The sequence below is a fragment of the Pleurodeles waltl genome, chromosome 8 (assembly GCF_031143425.1).
Source record: "Pleurodeles waltl isolate 20211129_DDA chromosome 8, aPleWal1.hap1.20221129, whole genome shotgun sequence".
Classification (NCBI taxonomy): Eukaryota; Metazoa; Chordata; class Amphibia; order Caudata; family Salamandridae; genus Pleurodeles; species Pleurodeles waltl.
In genome coordinates, this window is record NC_090447.1 from 1,259,057,592 (window position 1) to 1,259,085,268 (window position 27,677).

The 27,677-nt window shown below is 43.9% G+C and overlaps 1 protein-coding gene across 1 annotated transcript in view; it reads right to left on the reverse strand.

Moving 5' to 3' along the window:
* Positions 1-27,677, reverse strand: part of LOC138248527 (cilia- and flagella-associated protein 337-like) — a 513,680-nt gene that overhangs the window by 216,620 nt on the left and 269,383 nt on the right. The window contains exons 19-20 of the mRNA XM_069202182.1: positions 16,048-16,102; positions 6,011-6,056 (exon numbers count right to left, since the gene is read on the reverse strand). Coding sequence (XP_069058283.1) covers positions 6,011-6,056; positions 16,048-16,102 — 101 coding nt within the window. The remainder of the gene's footprint in view (positions 1-6,010; positions 6,057-16,047; positions 16,103-27,677) is intronic.

Here is a 27,677-nt window from a genome sequence, read left to right on the forward strand (position 1 = left end):
GTTATGGGGGCCCCTGCAGTGCCCATGCCATTGGCATGGGCACTGCAGGGGCCCCCAGGGGCCCCACGACACCCCATACCGCCATCCTGTTCCTGGCGGCCAAAACCGCCAGGAACAGGATGGCGGTATGGGGGTCGGAATCCCCATGGCGGCGCAGCAAGCTGCGCCGCCATGGAGGATTCCCCAGGGCAGCGGAAAACCGGCGGTACACCGCCGGTTTTCCGTTTCTGACCGCGGCTGTACCGCCGCGGTCAGAATGCCCTTGGGAGCACCGCCAGCCTGTTGGCGGTGCTCCCGCGGTCGTTGGCCCTGGCGGTCAATGACCGCCAGGGTCAGAATGACCCCCTTAATGTACTTAGAATTCCCCAGTATATGGTGCTACATACACCCAGGGCCTGTAAATTAAATGCTACTAGTGGGCTGCAGTACTCATTGTGCCATCCACTAACGTAGCCTGTAAAAAAGTCTCTGGTCTGTCAAAGCAGCCTACAGTGCAGTTATAAACTGCTATTTCGACCTGGCTAAATAAACCTTTGGCTGGCCTAAACCTACTTTTTATAAATAATTATCAGTCACCCTTAAGGTAGACCCCCAAAGGCTCACAGGGCAGGATGCCTAGTATTTACAAAGTAGGACACATGTGCATAGGTTTTACATGTCCTGACAGTAAAAAACATCTGAAGTTGTTTCTCACTGTTGTAAGGCTATCTCTCCCATAGACCAACACTGGGTTACCTTATTGCATTTAATATGTGATAACTTCATTTTGGGAGCAGATAGAGAAATGCTTCTATCACTCCATTGATTTGTAATTTAAAATCTTCTTAATGGTAAAGACAGATTTTAAGTTACTATTCTGGTAATGCCACTTTTAGAAAGTTGGCATTGTTCTGCCTAAACTAAATGTGCCTTTCTGCCAGTGTCTAGGTCACATGACTGTGAATGGCTCTCCTGTGGTATATTTTCCTGTGTTTTCTTTTTTATTCCTTCCAGACCTGGGGACAAAAGGGCCTTTGGTATGGGGCAGGGTGCTTCTCTCCCCAGTAGGATGTCCTTAGGGGTTGTACTCAGCCTTTCTGGGCTTGAAAGGGGAGTCTCAGGGCTTGCCTTCATGATTTCTACAGCCACACCCGGGAAAGAAGGAGAATTAGACAAAGGAGGTATCACCAGTATTTGGCTGGCTCTTGCGATAAACATGGCAACCTTCAGAAGCTCTCATCAGAACACTCCTGGACCTGTGGATGTTTCAGAAAAAGGACTGTCCTGCTGTCTGAGGAAGGATGACTGGACTTGCTTGCTTTGAACTCAGGCTCCCGAGAAGTGACTTCAAGGTTTAATTGGCTGACCTCCGGTTTGAACTTCAGGGACACAACAAACTGCCAGAGGCAGGCATGCAACTTCAAGCATACCAGCACCAACTGAACCTGCCTAAGCCCTGCCCCTGGCCTCTGCTGCAAACAGTCCTGACCCCCAAGATGTGCCCTCAGGTCCTGGACCATGGAGGGCATCAGAGTGTACTCCCCCTGCCTCACAACCACAAGTCCTGAGCTCCAGGTGAAGATTCATTCATTTTTGGGCTCTTTGCGACTGCTAATGGACTCCTTGTGTCCCCCAATGACCATCTTTGACACCCCCGATGCGAATTTCAAGTGACAACCTGCTCTGTGCATCTTCTCTGAGATCCAGCAGCAAAACCGTCAGTCCGCATTGATCACCAATGTAAAGTTCCAGCAATATCCGACTCTTCATGTCAAACAAGAACTGTATGTGACTTTGCAGTCCTCAAGCTGCCTTCGGTCTCCTTATGTAAACTGAAAATGCAAAGCTCTGCTGCAGCTCTCCACATTGTTTTGGATTCAGCAAAGGTGAAATATTCAGCAGGTCAAACCTGGTTCCTGTATCTGACCCATGCTCCATCGTGGTCAGCCTGAACTTGTGGCTTTTACTTGGTCCAGGGTGACCAGAGAACTGCAATTGATGCTTTTTGGCACTATCTTCACTAGAAACTTACAAATACACAACTCTAGTTCTACTGATTAGATTTTTGTTGTTTTGGTGTCATTTTATTTTTTCAAAGTGTACTGTTTTTTAAATTTGAATTTTCACATGTTGTTTTCACTTTATTCCTGTTTGTGTGCTGCACAAATACTTTACACATTGCCTCTAAGTTAAACCTGACAGCTTTTGTGCAGAGCTATGAGGGGGTAAAGCACAGGTTTATTTAGTGACTTTTGTGGTTTGCCCTGACAAGAACTGTGCTTATTATTTGAGTGAGGTTTTCACTCCTCTCTGCTAATAAACCCATTTCTTACACCTACTCATCCCCAGTTGCCAGAGCAGAAGTTAAGTGTGGCTAAAGACTTTGGTCATCTTGTGTTTGCTCTGACACATTGCATTTTGGGCCTGGTTGCAGTAAGGGCATTTGGAATTACTGAAAAAGAAGGTAGGCCAAGGAACATTTATTCAATTTGTCAGAAAGGGATTAGGAGTGTCTTAGGGTGACCCCCACCCACAGGTTGGTGAACCCTACAAAGCAGGGCCTTCATTCTACCTTCCTCAGAATACTGCTGGCCTTGTAAAATGGTAGCAGGTGGGCTGAACCTGCCACACTTAGCATCCGTGACCTGTAAAAAGGGTCTGAGGAGCTGGACACCCCTCACCACTTGAATTCTAAAGAAGAAAGATCTCGAAGGCTGAATTTCTGTTTGGTTCCAGGAACATAAAAAGCTAAAGACAGTATTCCTGTGAAGAATGACCAAAGGACCAGTTCTAACTGGAATGCAATTGGACTTTGTTGTTGGCTTCTGGTCGACACCTTGAGACTCTCTAAATGCCTTCCTCTGAGGTCCTAGGTGTCTTAGAAGTGTACTCCAGTGGTTGTTTGGGCACCAGAAAAAAGTTTGGACATTTTGAAAACTTTTTCTTCAGAGATTCAGCAGGACCCCATTGAAAAAGCATCTGACAGGCAGTTTCACAACATCAAATTAGATTTTAGCTTTGTCCCATGTGGAGATCTCCCCAACTCTGAAAAAACACTAAATCCCATTCATCGAGAAACCACAGAGCAACGGCAGGACCAACCTATTTCAGGTATGGCAGTGTTCCACCACTTCAGCTCTATGGGAGCATCTAGAGGTGGTTGCCATGTAATCTACTCTACAGTAACTTGCCCATTTCCTCTACTTCTAGGCATCAATGTGCTCTAGTTCTTACACTGTTGCACAAAAATGACAAACTGTTGTTTAGCTGCAATGTATGGTGCCAGCAGTCTACAGAGAAATCATAGCAAGAATTTCAATTATTGTGTGTAGCATGATATCTCACTTTCACAACCCCATACTATGTTAGCCCTTAACTTTTTCCACTCTGCATCATTGGCAAATGTGCTAAGCAATGAGTGCAGTTTTAGGGAGGCAGGAAGGTCAGAGAGCATGCAATCATCAGTGCTGTACTAATGAACAGTTTCACTGACAATACTGTGAATGGCTCTATATTTTTCAACTGTGTGCTACCTATGATCAGGGCCACTGGAAGTTATTGACAGGGAAGGATGAAATTATGCTGCAAGGTTGGCTAAATTATGCAGCAAGAAAAAACAAATTATGTGGTATCATGTAGCACTTCTTGTGATAGTATAATTTGGTTATTTTGTCATTTTTACATATTTGCACTGTATGGACAAGAGCTTCACCTTATTAGTACCAGTTTAATTCTCAAATACAGCAATAAGCAACTGAAAAGTGATCAGTTAACATTTGGGACAGACCTTTCATTGTACAGCAACATGTCACTGTGTTTTTAGTAACTTTTGATCTCTTTCAGCGAAAACACATTTTTTGTCAAAATCTGCTGATTATGCCGGACATGTTAATGATGGATAAGGCTTTGGAGTCAGTTGTGAATTCCAGCTGAATGTTGTTTCTGGGAAAGGACACATTGCCAACAAGCCACAGACTAAAGTTCGAGTTAGAATTGATGCTGGAGGTTGATTCTCAAAGCGTGGGCTACACTCAATTACAGCACTTAGAGGAATAAAGGATGTTCAGTTTTCAAGAAGTTTATAAAAAGCCTCATATTTGTGGAGAAAAGTATGCTGATTCAAGATAGACAATGATCCACAGAACACAAGTGCCACAATATGTACGGAACATGAAGTTGTGAACCGAGCCCCAACGTTAAAAGGCCCATACAGAGAAAGATGTTAGAATAGATCTCAAACCTAAGTAGAGGTCATTAAACAAAGCGCCATTCTAAAAGACTTAGGGGCATATTTATGAGCCCAGAGCGCCACCGGAGCGTCACTTTTAGTGAAGCTCCGGTGGTGCAATGCCCTGCGCCGTATTTACAAGGTGGCGTTAAGCCACTTTTTGTGGCTTAATGCCATCTTGTAAATACGGCCCCTTCACACATAGCCCTTTGCGTGGAAGGGGCGTGCAATGGGTGTTGCTGTGGGCGCGCCCCAGCAACATCCATTGCATTTTGATGCTGCCTCCGATTTGCGAGTTTTCGTAAACCTGAGGCAGCGCAAAAAAATAAAGCCACCCCAGGGGTGGAGTTAGCAAGGCGCAACAAGAAGGAATACTTTTATTCATCCTCAGTTTTTGCTTTTTTTATGTGTGCTACATTCTGCAGCATGCATCGAAAGAGCAAAGTGTCAGACATGATTGTTTATGTGCGGGAAGGTGGCCCTTCCTGCACATAAATAATCATTTCAAAATGACGCTTTGACACTTCTATGTGTGCTGTATTCTGCAACGCACAGAAGTGCCACATCACCATTAGTGATTGTTTATGTGCAGGAAGGGACACCTTCCCACAAATGAACAATCAAAACTCTCAACGCAGACATATGCCTGCATTGGCGCTAGACAGCTCAATTTAGCACCAGCGCAGGGGACAGCACAGGGGGTGCCGTATTTAATTAAATACAGCGCTTCCCTGTGTTTTAAAAATGACGGAGCGATATGCTGCCAATTTTGGCACAGTGTCGCGCTCTGTCATTTTCCGTTCAATATGTGTCTTAGGGGGTGATTTTAACCTTGGCGGACGGTGGAGGCCGTCCGCCAAGGTACCGCCGTGAAATGACCGCACCGCGGTCAAAAGACCGCGGCGGCCATTTAGACATTTCCACTGGGCCGGCGGGCGCTCTCCGAAAGAGCGCCCGCCGGCCCAGCGGAAATGCCCCTGCAACGAGGACGCCGGCTCAGAATTGAGCCGGCGTAGTTGCAGGGGTGCGACGGGTGCAGTTGCACCCGTCGCGTATTTCAGTGTCTGCAAAGCAGACACTGAAATACTTTGCGGGGCCCTCTTACGGGGGCCCCTGCAGTGCCCATGCCATTGGCATGGGCACTGCAGGGGCCCCCAGGGGCCCCGCGGCACCCCCTACCGCCATCCTGTTCATGGCGGGTTTCCCGCCATGAACAGGATGGCGGTAGGGGGTGTCTGAATCCCCATGGCGGCGGAGCGCGCTCCGCCGCCATGGAGGATTCAATGGGGCAGCGGTAAACCGGCGGGAGACCGCCGGTTTACCCTTTCTGACCGCGGCTGAACCGCCGCGGTCAGAATGCCTTCGGGAGCACCGCCAGCCTGTTGGCGGTGCTCCCGTGGTCGGTGACCCTGGCGGTCACCGGCCGCCAGGGTCAGAATGACCCCCTTAGTGTTGTTGATTGTTACAGATGTAGGGCTTGGTATAGATAATTGCTTATTTTTCTCTACGTTTTATGCCCCCCTTAATTCTATGGAGTCACTAGCTGCTAAAACAACCCAAAAAGGACACAGAGACTGAATAACAAAATGGAACATATAGCAACAATTCTGAATATGTTCTGGAAACTTCCTGTAGAGCCATTGTCCATATGGACAAAATCTTGTCATTGGTAACTGAGTACATTGGGACTGTCATGCATTCACATATTATAGTTTCCTGTACGGAATTGTGCAGAAGGACTTCATTTAACAAAACAGAACCTTTCAGAAAATGCTCCAAAGTAATAATTCATGTTATACTTACAGAATACATGTTTATTCTTTTGTCCCACCCTACTGCCATGATATACCTGAAAGGAAACATAAAACATTATGTAGAGGACTTCATCTATTATTTATCATATGTATATTCTGAGCCAAATATTGAGAGATAACTATGTTTTAGCAATCAACCTTATAGAGCATAAGCAGACATGTTAGCAAACAAGCAGTATTCCTTAGTTGCATGCCAGGCCTGATGGCCGGTAATTTCTGGTTTAGATGTTTATAGAATACAGTTTACTTTATGTCCCTCTGCATCCGTTTTCCAAAGTCCTTATTCTTTTTTATAGCCGTAATTTTTGCCAAATCCTTCCATAGACGCTAGGCCTCTTTCCCGTTATTGGTGATTGCTCCTGGTATTCCTGGTAAACTGAAATTAGATTGGAGGAGAACCAAAGCATTACAAGTGCAACCCTCGCGTCCACTTATAAATGAGAAATTACTCTGGGTATTGGGACTACTTGTGAAGTCGTATCGTAAGGTAAAGGAAACATTACAAGATCGCCTCCTTTACATTATTAAGTGTGTTTATTCCATGTCGCCCCAATCATCGCATCCCAACTCCAACTGTTGTTGCGCGTTTGCACGTCACCATAATTCCATGCTCGAATCCATGGCGATCGCGTGCACACAAACAACTCAATACATCACACATCTCCCTTTTTTATATTTAACAAAGCTAACACAGAAATACTTGTTTCCACATAACAATAACATCAACCAAGAGATAAAAATAATCACAGGTAATTGAAATCTGTACACACCCCAAAAATATGACAACCTCATCACACACCCAATTAACGCCCTCCTATAAAATGTGTAGTACTTGTTTATCCTACAACATTATAAGAGTAAAAAATCATGCCAAGTTAATCCTAAAATCCCAAACACCAACTTCTCAGTCCTTGTCAAATGAGAACATAGTCTTTAAAATGTTCAGGACTAATTTTCCTCCTACTACTTCTCCTTATACCATCAATCCCTCCAGCGCCATCTTGACTGCCACTTTGTGTTCTTGACCCAATATTGCCTCTGAATCCGCTGTTCCCTTCCGTAATTACACCCGGTTCCACCAGCTCCTTCAGCCGAACCACACTGTTCATGTTCCAAATCCTTCCCTCAGACGTTTTGACCGCATTCTTGAATAGCTTAATCACTTCAAGAGGTCTAGTGAATTTAGACCCGTCTAAGCATCCTACCGGCGTTTTCACCTTCACCATATCACCCACAGCTATGTTCACTTTACACACTTTCTTCCTTCTATCAAATTCCTGCTTTCTCTTATGCATGAGTCTTTCTTCTCTGTCCCACCACTCCGCATTGACTAGATTAAAACCATTTTTCATCCACTCCATCCATCCTGGAGACAAATTGGTATTGGGTATCCTTTTCCTAAACAGTTCAAACTGAGATTTACCCGTATTTGAATGGGGAGAGAACCAATATGTTGTAATCCTCTTCAAGAGTTCTGTCCGCCAGTTCAATGTGTTCCCCTTTGCACGTTGAATGCTCTCCTTTATATACTTGTTAAATCTTTCAACTGCACCATTAGTCTCCAGATGATAGACTGCTGACCTTTTATGAGATATGCCACACCTACCCATACATTTCTCAAAAGCTGTTGAACAAAATTGTGGACCATTGTCTGATAATAGTGATTTAGGCAAACCCTCTTTCCTAAAAATGTCTTCCAGGAAACATATCACACTAGAAGAGGAAACTTCACATACATTTTTGACTTCCACCCACCTGGAATACAAATCTATTACCACAATCAGATATGGGGTAGAATGTTCACCTGGTAAAGGACCAACAATGTCGATTGCTATATCATCCCAGGGTTTACATGGTAAATCCCTACAATACATAGGTACATTGCGAGTTTTTTGTATTTTGTCACTCCGTGCACATTGTATACACTCTCTGACCATACGTTCCACTTCCATATCCATACCTGGCCACCAAAAATTCGCCCTTAAATTTTCCTTTGTCTTGACTATCCCAATATGGCCTTCATGAGCTTGGTTCATTATCCTGTTTCTTAATATTTTTGGTGGAATCAATCTTGTACCTCTCAACAATATGCACTTATCCACCGCCAATTCATCCTTTATAAAACTCCAAACTTTACCTAGAACACCAAATTTTCCATTTTCTAAAGCCTCACACACTCCACTCAACTCTCCATCTTCCTTCAACGCCTCTTTTCATTCCTGCTCGGTTATAACACCACCTGTAACTTCACACACATCACAAAACATTTCACACACATTTTCCACCTACCCAGTTATGTCCTTCACATCTTCCTCCAGCAACCTAGAAAGACAATCCGTACTAACATTCAATGCACCTGGTAAATACTCCACTTTAAATTTGAAATCCTGCAGCCCAATGCAGCCCTATGCAGAGATGCAATTTAGACCTTTACTGCCAAACACTTCTACTAAGGGTTTGTGGTCAGACAACACCACAAACTCCGTTCCCCACACAAAATGCCTAAATTTCTTCAGTGCCCAATATATAGCCAGAGATTCCCTTTCAATTACAGAATAATTCTTCTCCGCTCCACTCAAAGATTTAGATGCGCAAGCAATCATTCTTTTCCTTCCTCTGTCATCCTGCATCAGAACCGCCCCCAAACCTTTCGCACTAGCATCAGTGACAATAGCAGTCGGCCTACCCGGTTTAAAAGCTTGTAAGCAAGGAGCATTTTCAAGTTCTTCTTTAATTTTGATAAACTCCTCTTCACATATGGCGTCCCACTTGAACTCTCTTCCTTTCTTTAACAAATCTCTCATATTCACCGTTTTCTCCGCCAGATTCCTAATGTACCTCCCATAATATTCTACCATCCCCAAAAACGAACTGACTTCCTCCTTAGTTTTGGGAGAAACCAATTTCTTAATGGTCATTACTAAATCTGGTTTGGGTTTTACCCCATACCCTGTAATCAAATGTCCCAGGTACTCAACTTCGGTCAGACCAAAATGACATTTCTTTTTCTGAAGAGTAAGACCAGCTCGACTGAAACATCCCAACACCAATCTTACTCGTTCCCAATGCTCTACCGCTGTGTCAGCATAGATCAACACATCATCTTGGTAACATTTTACACCCTTAACATCTTTCAAAATTTTGTACATAATGCGTTGAAACACAGAGGCCTCTGATACAAGCTCAAAAGGCATCCTCTTGAATTTAAACGCACCGAAAGGTGTGATAAATGCTGTCAATTCTTGTGAACTCTCTTTTAACTCCACCTGGTGATGCGCCGATTTTAGATCTAAAGTGGAGAAGTACTTTGCTCCGCCAACCATGGACACTATTTCTTCAATATTTGGAAGGGGAAATTTGTCCACCACCACCTCCCTGTTTAGTGCCCTTAGGTCCACACATAATCTGATATCCCCATCACCCTTCTTTGCCACCACTATTGGAGCCAAACATTCAGTTGCCTCCACTTCCTCAATTATGCCCATCTCCTGTAACCTTTTAAGTTCAGTTACTACAGACTCTTGTAAAGCCAAAGGAATTTTCCTCATCTTCACCACCACAGGAATGGCACCTTCCTTAAGCCTAATTTTATGTTTAAAGCCCTTTAGACATCCCAATTTTTCCGAGAACACTTCAGGAAATTCATGGATCAACTCACTGTCATCACCATCCACACAATGAATTTGTACTTGTGGTTGAGCATTAGGATTTAATATGACTCCTAACAGCTTTTGATGTGTCCAACTTAAAAGACTGTCACCTTGATTGGACACACAAATTTTCCCTAAAAGATGTCTACCTTTCAGCTGGATATGACCTTCTAGGTACCCTAGCATCTTTATAGGTTGTCCACCATAACCGCCAGGACATATATCCATTTTCTTCAACTTTCTTCCCTTTCCAGTTAATATGTCAAAACGTTTCTTGGAAATTATCTTCAATTGTGAACAAGAATCAAATCGCATTAGTAAATCAACCACATCCACTCTCACCACTTCACTTGGATGTTCCCCACACTTCACCTGTGCTTCAACTTGAAAAAACACTTCCTGAGATACTTCCTTGACCTCCTTCATCATGTTGCCATTATAATTGTTTTTTCCTATTGCAGCATCATTTGTAAAAGTGACCTTTCTTCCTGCACCCATTGCACACTACATTCAGTGCTGGGCAAATGCTTGCATTGGCTTTGTGGCCACTTTTGCCACAATAAAAACACTCTCCTTTGAATTTTACTACATTCTCCCTCTTTTTTTCTCCTCCACTCTCTTTGCTCTTGACTTCACATACTATCTCTTCCACCTTTGTACATTCTCCACTCATAACCTTGTTTCCACTCAATTCCTTAACACACTTCAGCATATGTTCCACTCTTTTTGCCACCATAATCACCTCTTCCAACGGTGGTTCATCTTTTAACCATAACTCCTCCCTAATTTTATCACTACTGCACTTTAATACAAACTGGTCTCTAATTCTCTCATCCACCAATGCTCCAAATTTACATGACGCTGCCAGCTTCCTCAAACTGGTTATAAATTCCTCCACCGACTCATCTTTACCTTGTTCCCTTTTTCCAAAATAATACCTTTCCATTATTGTACTCACCCTTGGTAAGTAATGTTTGTCCAGTTTCATAATACACATCTCATATTCATTTAAGTTCCTAGCCTCTTCAATACTTAAGTCAGGCCGATTTTCTAGTACCTCTTGTCCCTCACCCCCCAAACAGTGCAACAGTAATGCATGTTTCCTTTCAGCACTCAGTGTCGGACCACACACTCTAGCATAGTGAACAAACATTTTTTTCCATTTGGTCCATGGATATGCCGGATCCCCTGGACTGGTTAAAAAAAACGGAGGGGGTGTTATGTTCTGCATTACTCAGATATGCTTAATATTTTCCAAATTACCTAAAACAAATCAACACAAAGAATGTTTGCAGACAAATATACACTGTGTAACTGACACAATGTTTTAAATCCCCAATTCCTCTGCTGAGTGCCAGATGTTAGTATTTCCACTCTTCCAACGTGTCTCTATCACGGTGTCTTCCTTAGGTAATTTACTTTGATTATAGCTTTAACACAATGTTAAAGGTGTGCCTGTCACTGTGTGATCTACACAACAGGCAAAAGAACTTGTTTCAGTGAAGATGGTGTGCCTGTCACCGTTTTCTGGTAAAGTTGTCTACCAGAGATAAAGATGTTGGCAAAAGATTTCAGGCAAACCCTTGCTGTAACTTCCCCTTTAAGAACCAAGCAACCGACAATCCCTTTAAGGACGACAGGGTCCTGGGTCACACCCCCAAACGGAAGCTTAAGGCACGGCTTCTGATCTGAACCAAACCCAGCGTTGCCTTTTTCACCACCTCTGCTGCCTGCAAAGTAAATCTTGCCGCGGTCAGAGGCGCCGCAGACCTTCAACGCGGCCCGACCTTCACCACCTTCTGCTGCCTTCAAAATGAGTCTCGCTGCGGTCAGAGGTGCCGCAGACCTTCAACGCGGCCCAACCGTCAAGGCACACAAAGCACCATCCGCCGCTGGGAGCGCAGGAGCTGCGCTTGTCTTCAACAGCGCTGACCGATAGTCGGTTACTGCACGTCGACCGGAGCCAGCACTATCCAGCCTTGGATGCCGCCGTAAGTACCGCCAACTATGGTACTTCACTGATGCCACCTGATTCCCTCAGTAAATTATAATGGGTCACCCCAGCCTGGAGAATTTAGCAGATTTTAGCACTCAACGTCTCTGGGTGATTCATAAAGCATCTTTGGTGGTGGTGCACAACTCGTAAATCCAATGGGACTGGTAACTTTGTTGCTGGCCCCATCAGAATTACAGAGGGGCTTGTAACAAGGCCATGTAGGCCAGCAATAGATAATAGATATTCTGAGAACATGCTCAAGAACTGAGAGATCCATGTGACAGTTTCAAGGTCATGGGAGGCAGGAGTGAAGTTCATTAAACCATCACACTATGTCAGATTTTTACTATATAATGTCTCTATAGTTAAGTAATTAAGGGCCAGATGTAGGAAGCCTTTTGCAGTTTGCGGCATGCAAAAGGCCGAACGCGATGCACAACCTCAAATTGCGAGTCGGTACCGACTAGCAATTTGAGGATGTGACTCGCAAATAGGAAAGGGTGTTCCCTTCCTATTTGCGACCGCATCGCCATGCTGAGTTGCTTTGTGACCACTTGAAGTGGGCGGTAACTCATTCGCAAAAGGGAAGGGGTCCTCATGGGACCCCTTCCCATTTGTGAATGCAGAAAAAAAAAAAATTAAGAGCAGGCAGTGGTCCTATGGACCACTGCCTACTCTGAAAAAAACGAAACCAAATGGTTTTGGAAGTTTTTCTTTTTGCAACTCGTTTTCCTTTAAGGAAAACGGGCTGCAAAAAGAAAAAAAAAACTGCTTTATTAAAAAACCAGTCACAGACATGGAGGTCTGCTGTCTCCAGCAGGCCACCATCCCTGTGAGTGCATGGACTCGCTATGGGGTCGCAAAATGCGACTCACCTCATTAATATTCATGAGGTGGGTCTTTGCGACCCCATAGCGAGTCGCAGAAGGTGTCTGAGACACCTTTCTGCATACAATTTTGCGAGTTGCAAATTGCGAGTCGGTCTGATTGCTACATCTGGCCCTAAAATTCCACATTTAGAAGTATGTGGGTTTAATTTAGAGCTTGGTGAAGTTGGAGTTCCAACAAACTTGCCATTCCCAACCCCATTTAGATGTGGGAAAGTGCAGGTTTCTGATGACGAAGTCTTAGATGACCCTTTTATCAGAAACATTTAAACAGCGGCCCTTCCACCACAGGGCCATAGGTCTAGGTGCTGCAGCACCAGGATACCCTCCTGGGTGATACTGCATTCTAGAAATCTGCATAACATAGCATCAGATGGCCATCCTTATTCAGTAGGGATTTTGAAGTACATGTTTCCTGTTTAGGACCGCAAAGAAAAGTTTGGTGGTCCTAAACGAGAAACTTTGTAAACAACCCACAAGCACTGGGAAAGGCCATTTTTAAAATTCTCAAACCCCGCTTTAGATTTTCGTCATGAAAAACAAAAAATTCGCTGAGCATGCTGTTAGGCATGCCCCTCTGAGCTGTGTCGAACCACTACACTGGTGGGTGCACAGATGGCAGTCATGTCCCAGGCAGGCAAAGATCTAATATTATGGCAGGTGGTCTTCCACCAGGAAAGCTGCCCTCTGAGGTCTAAATAACCTCTATATTTGTATAGAAATAATGTCAGCTTAATGAAGCTTCTTAGCTGTCCTTTTTTGCAGAAAACATTCCGGCTCAGCGACTTAAGGCTTCTTCACAAGAAGCCGGTGATTCCCAGTGAGGTCAGCAAGTGGAAGTATGAGCCCTATATGGAAAACCAAGTTGTGCAGGAGCAGCAGATTTTTTCATACAAGCATTTTGCATGTTGAAACCAGGTGAAATGTCTGGGAGAAAAGCCAGCTGAAACGTGTGAATCACTGGAAAAACACTGATCTCCAATTGTTATTAGACATTATGTTGCAATTAGAGGTAATTTCCCCCTGGAATGACCAAATGCCCACGGAATTAGTAATTTGTGGGAAATTATTGGCCCACTTGTAATGGGCCCATTAGGTGACTGAAAAAAATCCAAAATTCTTCTTTACACACACGCTCACAAATAATATTTGTGTAAATTAAATTCCTTAAATAAATATAGTCAGAATGTCAATAGGCCAACTCGCTTAGTTTTTCACACCAAATGTTATGTGGATGAGACAGAGAGTCGCATTCACTTGTGGGATGAAGCAGAGAGTCAAACCAACATCACAGCCTATTTAATCTACACATAACACTTGATGAGAAGAAGCTTAGGTGCCTCAAAGACAACAAAACAAAGACCATTGCTGGATGGCTTCGCAGACAAAACAAATGGATTTTCATTCCCTTCATCCCTGGTGTGCGCTCCAACCAAACAGATAATTAGATAATTCTAGAAGTCCCATCATTCGTGCTTCAACTAAAAGCAGTGTACACAAATCAGATTCATCTACCCTTCCTCCCCGGAGTCTTGCCATCTCTTTTAAACAATGCAGAGGGTAAACGTTAACAAATCAATCTTTGTGGTTCGATTGCATTACTGTACTGGGGTCTACAAACCATTATCTAATCAAGTTATTGACAGGTTATGATGGGTATATAGTTAGCAAGCAAGGTTTGCCCTGAAAATACACAACTACATCAAAGCTTGTTTGAAAATACTGCATTCTTCCGATGATATCCAGCAATAAATGTAAAGTACTCTGCAGCAGTCATTCTTGATTACTTAACTAGGATATGTGAAGAAGCTGATCGTCCCCCATTTGGTACTCTAGAGGCAATTTATGCACAATCCATCAGGCAACAAACATTCAAAAGACAAAGACATAAGAGCAGCTCCCTTGAAGTACATTGCTCAAGGTGAAGAGGGTACTGCTGCAATACATTAGGGCAAAAGGATGATGCTGACGGTCCATACAATAAAGTGATTATTACTTGAGACAACAAGGCAAAACAACTGGGTAATTTTGGCTTCTTTTGCTGTTAGCAACAAACTATGTCCACTTCCCACTTAAATTGCAGCCACAGTTATTCTCACCACTACTGGTGTTTCTCCAATGTTTTAAGCTACATTTAACAAATAACAATTTTTCAGTACACACAACCACACACACACACACACACACACACTACAAGCGTTCACCATACCCACTCCTCACATGCTATCTATGGCACACTCACTTGTATCCTTCACTATTTACAATATGTATGGCATGGTGCTCCAAAGTGACCTTATGGTGACATGTTGCACGGATAAAATAGATCTAAGTTACTAAGGCCCATATTTATACTTTTTGACGCTAAACTGCGCTAACGCAGTTTAGCGTCAAAAAGTTTTGCGCCGTCTAACGCCATTCTGAAGCGCCAAGCGGGCGCCGTATTTATGGAATGGCGTTAGACGGCGCAATCAGACCGGCGCTGCCTGGTTTGCGTGGGAAAAAACCACGTAGACCAGACAGCGCCGGCGTAGGGGGAAAATGGCGCATGGGCGTCTTAAAATGGGGCAAGTCAGGTTACGTCGAAAAAATCGTCTTAACCCGACTTGCGCCATTTTTTAACGACGCCCATCCCCCATCAACATGACTCCTATCATTGTAAAGATAGGAGTCATGCCCCCTTGCCCAATGGCCATGCCCAGGGGACTTCTGTCCCCTGGGCATGGTCATTGGGCATAGTGGCATGTAGGGGGGCACAAATAAGGCCCCCCTATGCCACCAAAATAAAATATAAAAAATAAAAAATTATACTTACCTGAACTTACCTGAATGTCCCTGGGGTGGGTCCCTCCATCCTTGGGGGTCCTCCTGGGGTGGGCAAGGGTGGCAGGGGGGGTCCCTGGGGGCATGGGAGGGCACCTGTGGGCTCATTTTGAGCCCACAGGCCCCTTAACGCCTGCCCTGAGCAGGCGTTAAAAAGTGGCGCAAATGCGCCGTTTTTAGCCACGCCAACTCCCGGGCGTCTCTTTTGCCCGGGAGTATAAATACCACGTAAAGGCCTGGGAGTCATTTTTTAGACGGGAACGCCTCCCTTGCATATCATTAACGCAAGGAAGGGGTTCACGCTAAAAAATGACGCACATTCCGGGAACTTTGGCGCTATTCGCCTCTAACGCCATAGTATAAATATGGCGTTAGTTGGCGTTAGTTTTGCGTCGAAATTGCGTCAAAAAAAACGATGCAATTTCGGCGCAAACGGAGTATAAATATGGCCCTAAATATAATTCCTTGATTGCAATACAGCTTTATAAATTGCATCTGGCGGTGCAATGCCCATCATATTCCACTCTTCACTATAACGTGTATGAGCAGGCCATTGCTTCTGCTATGCTTCAATAAGTATTGTAAATTTGCATTTAAGGATATATTTCTCACAACAGCAAACCGCAAATAAGTCCTTAATGTTAGCATCTTTGACAAAGTTGTCATTTCTTACCTGTTCCTGTTTATATCAACGTAAGTACAGTCACACACTTCTTGCCCTTCAGTTTCTGGAAAATAAGATAATAATGATGTAATCCCACTGTACAGCTCTTTGTGAAAACCTTATCTGCTGCTATCCCAAAAAATAAAGCTCTGACACCTTTTGGTGGGGTTACTCAGTGCAGCTGAGGCAGCCAAATGTAGGCTTATTTCAATTACAAACGTTTTCGCACGCTGTTAGTGACGCAATTAGAAATATAACAAAACAATAGACAATAATTTTAAACTCAGGTCCATATTTATGGGCTTTGTGGCGCAGGGCACCTTGCTGCCCTGCCTTGCGCCACAGGGAAAGGGCTGGAAGGTGTGGTATTTAAAAGAATACCACACATTCCTGTCCTTTCCCCCGTGCAGGTGCCCTTTAGGCAGTCTAGCGCCAATGCAGGCATCCTTGTCCCATGGTGCAAAGGTGCCTGCATTGCATGCAGGATTGTTTTTGTGCAGGAAGCCACACCTTCCTGCACAAATACAATCTTGAAAGGCTTTTTCCTCTTTCGGTGTGTGCTGCAGAAAATACAAGGAGAAATAAATATATTTCTCCTTGTTACACGTTTCCTGGGGATGAGTATCTTTTTGGTGCATTCCCAGGTTTACAAGTACAAAATCTGGAAATGCTCAAAATCCATGGATGTTTTGTGGGAACACCCTCGAAACACCCATGGAAACGCCTCCCTGGCACAGAGCAATGTAACACAGTGACTTACCCTGTGTTTATGAAGTCACGCAGGGCCATGTAAGGTTGCTTCATAATTCTCACTTAAAGTTTGTATGGCTCTTGCACCACGTTGCATGGTGCAAGAGTGACACAAACTGGATCATAAATACGGCCCTCAGTTTAAATGGTTATTTTTTGTCATTGTAAATTCCTCTATAATCAGTAATGTGAGGAACTTCATAAGTGAAACTATAACTTTGCAAGAGTTGCACATTACAACAGTTTTGAACTCATATCACAATTGACTTTGACATTTAAATATTTACTTAGTAAAGAAAGACAGGTCTGTACAATACAGAAACGTGACAGATTTCAGTTTTTTTTAATTGCCCCGTGAGTGAAGCAGTGAAGGACAAGCCCCCGCAGGTCGCTTAAACTTTAAACTTTCCTGTCCATGATTCTCTTGTCTGACAACTAGACTTAGTAAAAAGATATTGGAGCAGGTGCCTGCTTCACTGTAAGTTTACTATGGGCCTGATTTATACTTTATTAACACTAAAGTATCTCTCAGGATAGTAGTGAGTCTGAAATTTTATAAAAGACTAGAAATTATATTGTGCTACACAGGTACTCCACACCTATGGATCTGGGGAAAGGAAGAATACCTTTTTCTTATATATAATCCTCACCCAATCTAATAGTGGCATTCTTCATCACCGGGTTCACCCTGACTCATAAAGGTCAGGGGAAGGCTCAACCATATTCCAGGGAGACCTTACAAGAAAATTACATAGGTGTCCATAGGAATCCTTTTATTAGATGGACTATTGGGAAAGATTAAAACTATACTATAATTGGGGTTTTGCAGGATATAATAGTCCTATGACCCTCAATTTTCCAATTGTGCCGACATGCTTCAGCCCAACTCAAATGGCTCTGATAGGTCCTGGGCTTTCATCAGGGTGGATCTGTATTCATCTTGTACTAGCCCTGCGATGTGATTAATGCTTTCTCATGTGGCATGCAAATAAATTCAAAGCATGCATAGGCAGCAAATTACTTGCCTTTTCACCTGTAAACAAACATTCATACTGTGGCCTACTCAAATGTGGCATGCACACCTCCCCATTGTGTTCAATGCACACAAAGGCCATTTGTGTCTCATTTTTTAACCTTAACACACCTTATACATACGCGTCTGAACTATACTCAATTGTAGACACGACTGTATGGTGTAGAAAAAGTTTAGGCAATTTAATCTTACTTTATGCAAGTGTCACAAGTGAGGCAGAAAAAGAGCCAAATCAACTCTTTAAACAGCTTTTACTAGGATAAGCACACTATACATTAAAGTATCTAACTGGCCTTCACACTGGGGTTTCAATGTGCCTCATACTTTGGCATACTCCTACCACAGTCACCGATATGTGGGATCTGGATGACCACAAAGAGGTGGGAGGAGTGCTGGCCCTGTCGTCATAACCTACAAGGAGTGATTAAACATACTGTTAGGATTTAACAACATCATTAACTCATCCAGAGTGTCCCTTCACTTGTGTGGCATCGGCAATTACTCCGTCAAGGGTCCCTACGCACAGCAACACCTATTCGCCTCTGCTCTCTGGCTAGTGGCGGTGTATTGCCTGGGGGGGAGGGTTACTTAAACCCTGGGGTCTGGCCACCACAGGCCAGATTCTGAGTTTGACAACCAATCAGAGTGGCGCTTGATTAATAATGCTCAGCAGTGTTGCCGGCATTATGGGAGCGGGCGCCTGATCATTACGCCCTAGGAGTTGATATTGTGTCATCTGGGCACACCTCTATTCTGCAAGGGCAGGTTTTTTGTGGTTGGGTGTGGTGCAACTTTGCCAGGTCATCACGTCAATAAGGTGCCGCCTCCTCATGGGAGCTTGGATCTCTGGAACTTTGCATGCTCCCTCATGGGAGATGCAGTCGCTCTTATTGTCACAACCATGAGAAACAAGGGGAGGGAAGTCTGCCACCTCCTGTTCTGCTCCCTGTTGCCATTAGTTGTCAGAATAATCAGCCTCTGGGGCTTACTTCATTACATATTAATGTAGATATGTAAGACCCAATCTGTGTGTTCAATATAAATGTGGGGTGTCTTTGAAACAAGAATAAAGGGAGAGACAGACAGGAGAAAAAAAGGAAAAAGAAGGAAAAACGGGATCCGACTACTTGTAGTCTTGTAGTTCCTTTATGTCTTTGCTGATAAAGTCAAACGGGCAAGCTTGCCCATGGATTAGTGATGTCAACTTCCTTACATTCCTATACATCAAAGTATGGGACCATTTTTCTGCCATTACCCATAATTCCTTTCTTCTCTCCCAGGCACGTTCCTACGTTGCAACCAAAAGTAACACTATGCTCATCATCCTTACTTTGAGACCCTGAATAATGAGTTTCCCACACTGTAACCTCTGGAATACTGACCTATATATGGGGCTACCACCGGCTCAGTTGGTTCCAAGGGATTTTATAATTTAATCCTCTTTTTTCTGTTGCCAGTTTATAGACCCACCTTAGTTGTTTCTCTAGTAGCTTGTGGCCGATCTCAAACTGAGGGTTAAGGTTCTCGATGATTGACCACTTAATGTCATTTTCATTATGGTTTCTTTCAAGAAAATGTGTTGTCTGTTTGGTTGATATCTTTTGACACCTGATTGTGCTCTTGTGTTCACCAATGCAGATTATTTACCTTCTGTGTTGTCATTCCAATGTAGCGAAGGCCACATGGACAATTGGTGGTGTATATGACATTATTGCTATTACAAGTCAAGTGGGACCTTTGTCTAGCAAGAGCTAGGTTAATTGTTCTGATTTTTTTAGTCAATGGGCATACTGAACAATTACCACAAGGAAAATGTCCTGTGATAGGTGGAAAGTCCCACGGGGTAGTTTGCTGTTCTGAAGTATTGTGCCATGTGTTACTGTGCACCAGTCTGCCTCTCATGCGCCTGTTCTTCCTGAATGAGAACAGTGGTGTATTAAAGGTCAATTTATTGCAGGTGAGAATGCACCAATGTTTATTCACATTTTTTTTAAAGCATTAGAAGAAGAATTGTATGTACTTACAAAAATCAAGGAATCATGGACTGATTTTTGATTGATATCTAGGAGCACATCTCTAGGGATGTTACGTGCCGTCTTACATACTTTTGCAATGAGCCTCACTAGATACCCTTTCTCTTTCAACTTTTTTGTCAGAGATACTGCTTCACTTTTGAAATCTTTAATGTCTGAACAGATCCTGCTGATTCTTACGAACTGGCCTAGAGGTAGATTTTCTCTTAGGGCCCGGGGGTGGGTGCTGTTGAAGTGTAACAAACGGCTCTGGTCCGTTGGTTTTGCATACAGTGTATTGATAAGACCCCTATTGTTTTGCCACAATGTTGACATCACAAAAAGACACACATGTTCTATTCATTGTCATCATGAAGCTGAGGAATTGATTCCTTTCATTCAACCACCTCTTAAATGGTTTGATGGTAGATTCTCCCCATGCCAGATGACCAAGATGTCGTTGATATATCGCCGCCATATCTTTATGTGGGCATTGAAGGGGTAGTTGATTCAAATGTTTTCCTCTTAGAATCAGTTCATGTAAAGGCAGGCCATGCTCAGAGCGAAGGTACTCCCCATGGAAGTACCATGACACTGTAAAAGAGTTTATCTTCAAACGAAAAGAAATTCTGGGTCAATGCAAGTTCAGCTAATTTCATGATTCATTGTATTGGGGCGGCCCATGGCCATTCCTGGGCAAGAAGGAGGTTGGTAATCACCTGTAAGCTCTCACCTTGCTGGATGCTGGTGTAAAGTGATTCAACATCAAGGCACATTAGTGTTTCAATTACTTGCCCATATTCCATTTCTTTTAGTAAGTTCAGCAAATGTTTGGTATCTTTAAGGTAGGACCTCGTTTGTGTTACCAGGGGTCATAAGGACCAGTCTGTGTACTGTGACAACGACTCTAGCACAGAACCTATACCTGATACTAAAGGTCTGCTAAGGGGGGTGTTCTACATTTGTGGATCTTGGGAATGGTGCACAATTGTGGCATTCTTGGTTCTGCAGTAATGAGGAATTCTTGCTCCTTGTCAGTGATCCACTTGTTGTTGCGCCGCGTGGTGCGGCGCGAGCCGAGCATTCGGCTCGCGCCGCGCAGCGCGTTCTCAGGACGCGGCGCGCCCCGAGTCTTCTTTGTACAGCGCGAGGCCCGAGATATTATTTTGGGCCTCGCTCTGCCTTCTGTGGTGTCCCTGTTTTCCCCTGACCCCTCCTTACCTGTTTCTTTTTCTTTCTTCTTCTTCTTTTTCTTCTTTACTTTTTCGAGGCATTTTCTGTCCTTTCTTTATGTCTTTCCCCCTTCCCATGTTACCTTTTTCTTCCCAGCATTCCTTGGTCCCTATTTTCTATGGTTCCTGTTCTATTCTATCCTATGTATTTTTTCCCTATCTAAAATGGTGTCTTTTTACTTCCTGTTGGTCACTTCCTGTTTCTTGATATATAAGGGCTCTGTTTTCTCCCTTTCCTTGCGCTGCATCACTTTCTGCTCAGATTGTGTCTTCGCTCCTGATTCTTAGCCTTCGGTTCTGAATCTTTTCAATTTTGCATTTACCTGCATTTTGTTCCTGTTTGATTCCTGGTTTTGTTTTCGTTTCAGGAATCCATTTTTTGGAGGTTTTTTCCCCTTTATTGGGGTTTTTTCCCTCTGGCACTAATTCTAAAGGGCACGGTCTGTTCTTGGCGTTTCCACTGCCTGCAGCACCGTGGCTACTAGAAAGAGTCGCCCCTTTCTGGGCCAAAGCCGAACCCTCAAGACCTACGCCACTAGATCTGCAGTTTCCAGGCGCCAGCAGCACGTGAGTCGTGACAGAATGCAGCGCCAAACCATTCCGACATCTTCTGATACTATGGATGACACAGTGGCGGCGGCTGCAGATCCTGATTCATCTTTTTTGACTACTATTCAACAACAAGCTCAGGAATTGCAACAATTGCGCAACGAGAATGCGGTCTTACGACAGGCTTTGGCCCTCCGCAGTGGCGATGTTCCGACTATCTCCGCCTCAACGCTTCACTTCTCTGGTGAACCAACTAAACTGCGTGAATTCCTGGATGCATTAACGGTTTACTTCGCCTTCAGACCTAGCCAATTCTCTCATGACAGGACAAAGGTGGGATATCTTATTAGTGCATTATCCGGTCCTGCCTTGGCCTGGGCAACCCCGATGGTGTCATCCAACGATCCAGTATTGTCGTGACCCGCTTCAAACAAATGTTTAGTCGCCCAGGATTGGAAGCCTCGGCAGAGGAAGCATTATGTGATATCCAGCAAGGTTCCCAGGATGTCCTCCGATATATTACACGTTTCCGTCAATTAGCGGCAGAGACCACTTGGGTGGAGCGTACCCTGGTAACTTTGTTTCGCAGAGGACTTAAGGAAGAAATTAAGGATGAATTAGTACATTCCTCCAGAGTTGAAGATCTTCGTGGCCTCATGGATCAAGCACTTTCCATTGAGTATCGTCTTCAAGAACGACGAATGGAGAAGAGAAAGAGTAGAGGAGCGTCTCAGCCAAGCTCTTCACGGATGTATCCACCTCATCCTGAGGAATCTCGTCCTCCTGCTAAAGATATAGAAGGGGAACCCATGCAAGTGGATACTGCTCGAGGGCCACTCTCTGCTAGTGAGAAGGAAGACAGACGGAAGAAGGGATTGTGCCTCTACTGTGGTTCTGCTGGTCACCTGCTTCGTACATGTCCTGTACGTCCACCTAGACCCTTGGGAAACGCCACCTCCCGTCCTCTGTAAGAAGGGAGGGGACGGGATCATCGGCTATACCTTCTATCAGCTCATTCAACGACAATACAACTTACTTGTTCGTGTTACCAGTCATATTACAACTACCTGATGGCCGCCAAGAAAGAACTATGGCATTATTGGATTGTGGTGCTAGTGGTATATACATGGATAAGACATGGGCCACTAATCTGCAAATTCCCACTCAACCCAAAGACATTCCTGAACAAGTACACACCGTGGATGGATCTTTAATATCCTCAGGTCCAGTCGATACTACGACCTTGATGTTAAATTTACAGTTTGGCAATCATCAAGAACACCTCTCTTTTGATCTCATTTCATCTCCCAACCATACCATTATTCTCGGAATTCCATGGTTTACTAGACATAACCCATATGTGAACTGGGTAACCCGGACAATTTCTTTATCCTCTCAGTTTTGTCAAGAAAATTGCTTTGCTTCCGATAAATATTGGTCACCAAACAGATTAACACCTATGAAGAGTACTACGGAGTATTCCATCAACACTGTCCAAGGGGTTCCTGAACATTATTTAGAGTTCCAAGACGTGTTTCAAAAACCATCCAGACCTGTATTACCTCCACATCGAGAGTACGATTGTGCTATTCCTTTGGAACCTGGAACAGTCGTTCCCTTTGGGAGGATGTATTCTCTCACGGAACCTGAAAAGGAAGTTCTTAAGGAGTATCTGGAGGAAAATGTACAGGGTGGTCTCATTGTTCCATCATCTTCTCCAGCAGGGGCTCCTCTCTTTTTTGTACCTAAGAAGACCAAAGATCTTCGTCCTTGCATAGACTTTCGAGGCCTAAACAAGATAACTATAAAGGATCGTTATCCTTTGCCCCTCATTAAGGATATTTTAGAGGCAGTCAGAGGGGCTCAACGTTTTACCAAGTTGGATCTTCGGGGAGCTTACCACCTTTTATGTATAAAAGAAGGAGACGAGTGGAAAACAGCATTCAGGACACCGTTCGGTCATTTTGAATATAAAGTCATGCCCTTTGGTCTTACGAACGCTCCTGCTATATTTCAAAGGTTTATGGACTCAATATTTTCCGATCTCTTGAACCAGACACTCGTAATCTACTTGGACGACATCCTTATTTTTTCCAGACACCCCTAACTCCATTCTTCTCATGTGAAACAAGTCCTTCACAGACTCCGAGCACATCAACTATTCTGTAAACCCGAAAAGTGTGAGTTCGATAAGACGGAAGTCAAATATCTGGGTTATCATTTAAGTTCCACCGGCATAGCTATGGACCTAGAAAAGGTACAAGCAATTCTAGAGTGGCCTTCTCCCTCTTCTATCAAAGAAACACAATGTTTCCTAGGATTAGCAAATTTTTACCGACAGTTCATTCAAGACTTTGCTAAACAGACCAGCCATATAACCCATACCTTAAAGAAGGAAAATCTAAAACAGGGGTTTGTCTGGACCAAGGCGGCTGAAACAGCTTTTCAAGAATTAAAGAAGGCATTCACTCAAGCTCCCATCTTGAGACATCCAGATACCAATAAACAGTTTATCGTAGTTACCGATGCTTCCGAAAAAGCTATTGGAGCAGTCTTGCTTCAACTTCAAGAAGATGATGGTCTTGAACATCCTGTTTTCTATTTGTCCCATATTCTCTCTTCAGCTGAACAACATTACTCTGTACTAGAAAGAGAGTTGTTAGCTCTGAAGACAGCCTGCATCGAATGGAGACAGTTTCTGATGGGATCCAAGGAGCCTTTCGAGGCGAGAACAGATCACCGTAATCTGCAATGTCTACGTAATTTTGTATGCCAAAATAGTCGCCAGGCGCGTTGGGCCTTTTTTTTTAGTCAGTATGACTTTTACATCACCTATATTCCTGGATCTCAAAACATTCTGGCTGATGCTCTGTCTCGACGCTATCCAGATTGTACTCCTTCCCCATCTCAGTTTCTACTGGAGCCTAGTAAGATCATTGGAGTTGCTCAATCTTTTCTGGATGAGGTACAACTGGAGTATTCCAGCCTGTCTAATAGCGAAATAGAGAAATTAAGAACCTTTTTATGCAAGAAAGAAGGATTCTTTTTTCATCAGAAGCTGTTATTCCTCCCTACTAACAGAGTGCGAGACAAAGCATTACAGATGTGCCATGATTCACCGGTTGCTGGACATAGAGGTATTAAGGCCACACAAGAACTTCTTTCGCGATCTTTCTGGTGGCCTACCTGGAAATCAGATGTCGAAAGATATGTTCAGGCTTGTCCCATATGTGCCCAAGTCAAGATTCCCCGTAGCAGACCTGCAGGATTACTACAGCCTTTGCCAGTTCCACCAACGCCATGGCATACTATTTCCACTGACTTTATGTGTTCACTTCCGCCATCAGCTGGAAACCAGGTTATCATGGTCACTGTTGATTCTTTCACTAAGATGGCCCACTTTACTGCTCTAAAGAAATTACCAACATCCCAAGAATTGAGCCAGATATTTATCGACCATATTTTCCGTCTCCATGGACTTCCACATACCATTGTGTCTGACAGGGGTCCCCAGTATATTTCCCGGTTTTGGAAACATTTTTGCAAGACACTGAATATCAATATAGCACTATCATCCGGTTTCCATCCTCAGACCAATGGACAAACTGAGCGTTTGAATCAAGGACTAGAACAATACCTTCGTTGTTTTTGTAATTCCACCCAAAGCAACTGGAACACTTATCTTCCTATTGCTGAATATTCCTACAACAATTCTGTCCATAGTGCCTCCAAGGTCACTCCCTTTTTCTGTTCCTATGGCTATCATCCGACCTCTTTTCCTACTGCTCCTCAATCTACCTCTCCTCTGCCTGCCATTACATCTTTTTCCAAACGTCTCCTGCAACTCCATAAGCTCATTAGATCTAATTTATTGCACACTAAGAGGTATATGAAGAAGATCGCTGATAAGAAACGTGGACCCACTCCTGATTATCACCCTCAGGATAAAGTCTGGCTTTCTTCCAAATTCTTGCCCTCTCGTCTTTCTCTGAATAAGTTCACGCCTCGCTATTATGGGCCTTTTCGTATTCTTCAGTTGCTCAATCCTGTCACTGTTCGTCTTCGCTTGCCTCATACTTGGAAAATTCATCCGGTCTTTCATGTATCCCAACTCAAACCTTATGTCCCTGATCCTTTCTCTCGTCAGTTTCCTTGTCCTCCTCCTGTGTTGGTGAATGATGTCCCTGAATATGAGGTTCAAGAAATTTGTGACTCTCGCCTTTTTCACCGGCGTCTTCAGTATTTGATTCACTGGAAGGGTTATCCTCTTAGTGAATGCTCTTGGGAAGATGCTTCTTCTGTTCACGCCCCTCTTTTGATTTCTCGTTTTCATCGTTTGTTTCCCTTCAAACCTGGACCTTCGGGGGGGGGACCTACTGTTGCGCCGCGTGGCGCGCGCCGCGCAGCGCGTTCTCAGGACGCGGCGCGCCCCGAGTCTTCTTTGTACAGCGCGAGGCCCCAGATATTATTTTGGGCCTCGCTCTGCCTTCTGTGGTGTCCCTCTTTTCCCCTGACCCCTCCTTACCTGTTTCTTTTTCTTTCTTCTTCTTCTTTTTCTTCTTTACTTTTTCGAGGCATTTTCTGTCCTTTCTTTATGTCTTTCCCCCTTCCCATGTTACCTTTTTCTTCCCAGCATTCCTTGGTCCCTATTTTCTATGGTTCCTGTTCTATTCTATCCTATGTATTTTTTCCCTATCTAAAATGGTGTCTTTTTACTTCCTGTTGGTCACTTCCTGTTTCTTGATATATAAGGGCTCTGTTTTCTCCCTTTCCTTGCGCTGCATCACTTTCTGCTCAGATTGTGTCTTCGCTCCTGATTCTTAGCCTTCGGTTCTGAATCTTTTCAATTTTGCATTTAACTGCATTTTGTTCCTGTTTGATTCCTGGTTTTGTTTTCGTTTCAGGAATCCATTTTTTGGAGGTTTTTTCCCCTTTATTGGGGTTTTTTCCCTCTGGCACTAATTCTAAAGGGCACGGTCTGTTCTTGGCGTTTCCACTGCCTGCAGCACCGTGGCTACTAGAAAGAGTCGCCCCTTTCTGGGCCAAAGCCGAACCCTCAAGACCTACGCCACTAGATCTGCAGTTTCCAGGCGCCAGCAGCACGTGAGTCGTGACACTTGTTGTCAGCTGCTTCATCTGTTAACTCTTTAATTGTACTCTGTAGGCAGCCGGTGGGAACTGTCTGTAGGACCACATAATTTCTTTCATCTAGTAAGAGAACTAGTCATGCCTTTCTGTAGTCTTCTTTTTCTTGTATAACTATAGCACCCCCTTTATCAGCAGGTTTGATGATCAGATGGTTCTTTTTACTGAGGGTATCTAAAGCCAATCTTTCTCATTTTGTCAGGTTTTGGAAGATGTCTCTTCTAGGCTTTAGTTCTTCTACCTCTTTTATCACTGCCTTTCCAAAGGCCCAAAACTCGGGGGGTACTGTGAATGGTGGAGGGTTAAATGTTGATTTTTTTCCTCAGGGTGGTATGCCTATCATCTGTTTCCATTCTGGGGCTCTTCTGAAAGAACATTTTTACTCGTATTTTCCTGAAGAATTCAACCAATTTGCATCTCACCAGAAATTTGTCAATGTGCGTCGTAGGGACAAAGCCAAGTCCCTTCTTCAGCACTGACATCTCATCTGCCGAGAGATTCTCTTCAGTTAGGTTGACCACTGTGTCTACAGGCTGCTTGGGCCTCGTTGTTGGTCCCATGTCCTGCTCCTGGTGTTCATACCTTCTGGCTCCTCATTGATCCACTGTGTTCTACTTCCCCCTTGTCTTTCTCTTCTCCGTCTTCTGCCCCCCTCCCTAAAAACGCTGGTTCTGTTAGAAGAATGACATCTGCTGGGGTTGGGATACATTTGAGGTCCATTTTAGCCTGGCCAAAATACCGTTTAAGGAGGTGGATATGAAGGGTTGAAAAACCCCTCTTCTTTGTTGTCTTCTCTTTCCCCTTCCACTTTGGCCAGAGCTACTTTGGCTCGAATAACCATCTGCATCAGAAAAAGAGGAGGTGGAGTCACTCCTTCCTGTGGACTCTGCATCTAAATCATGTTTCTTTTTGTAGTCA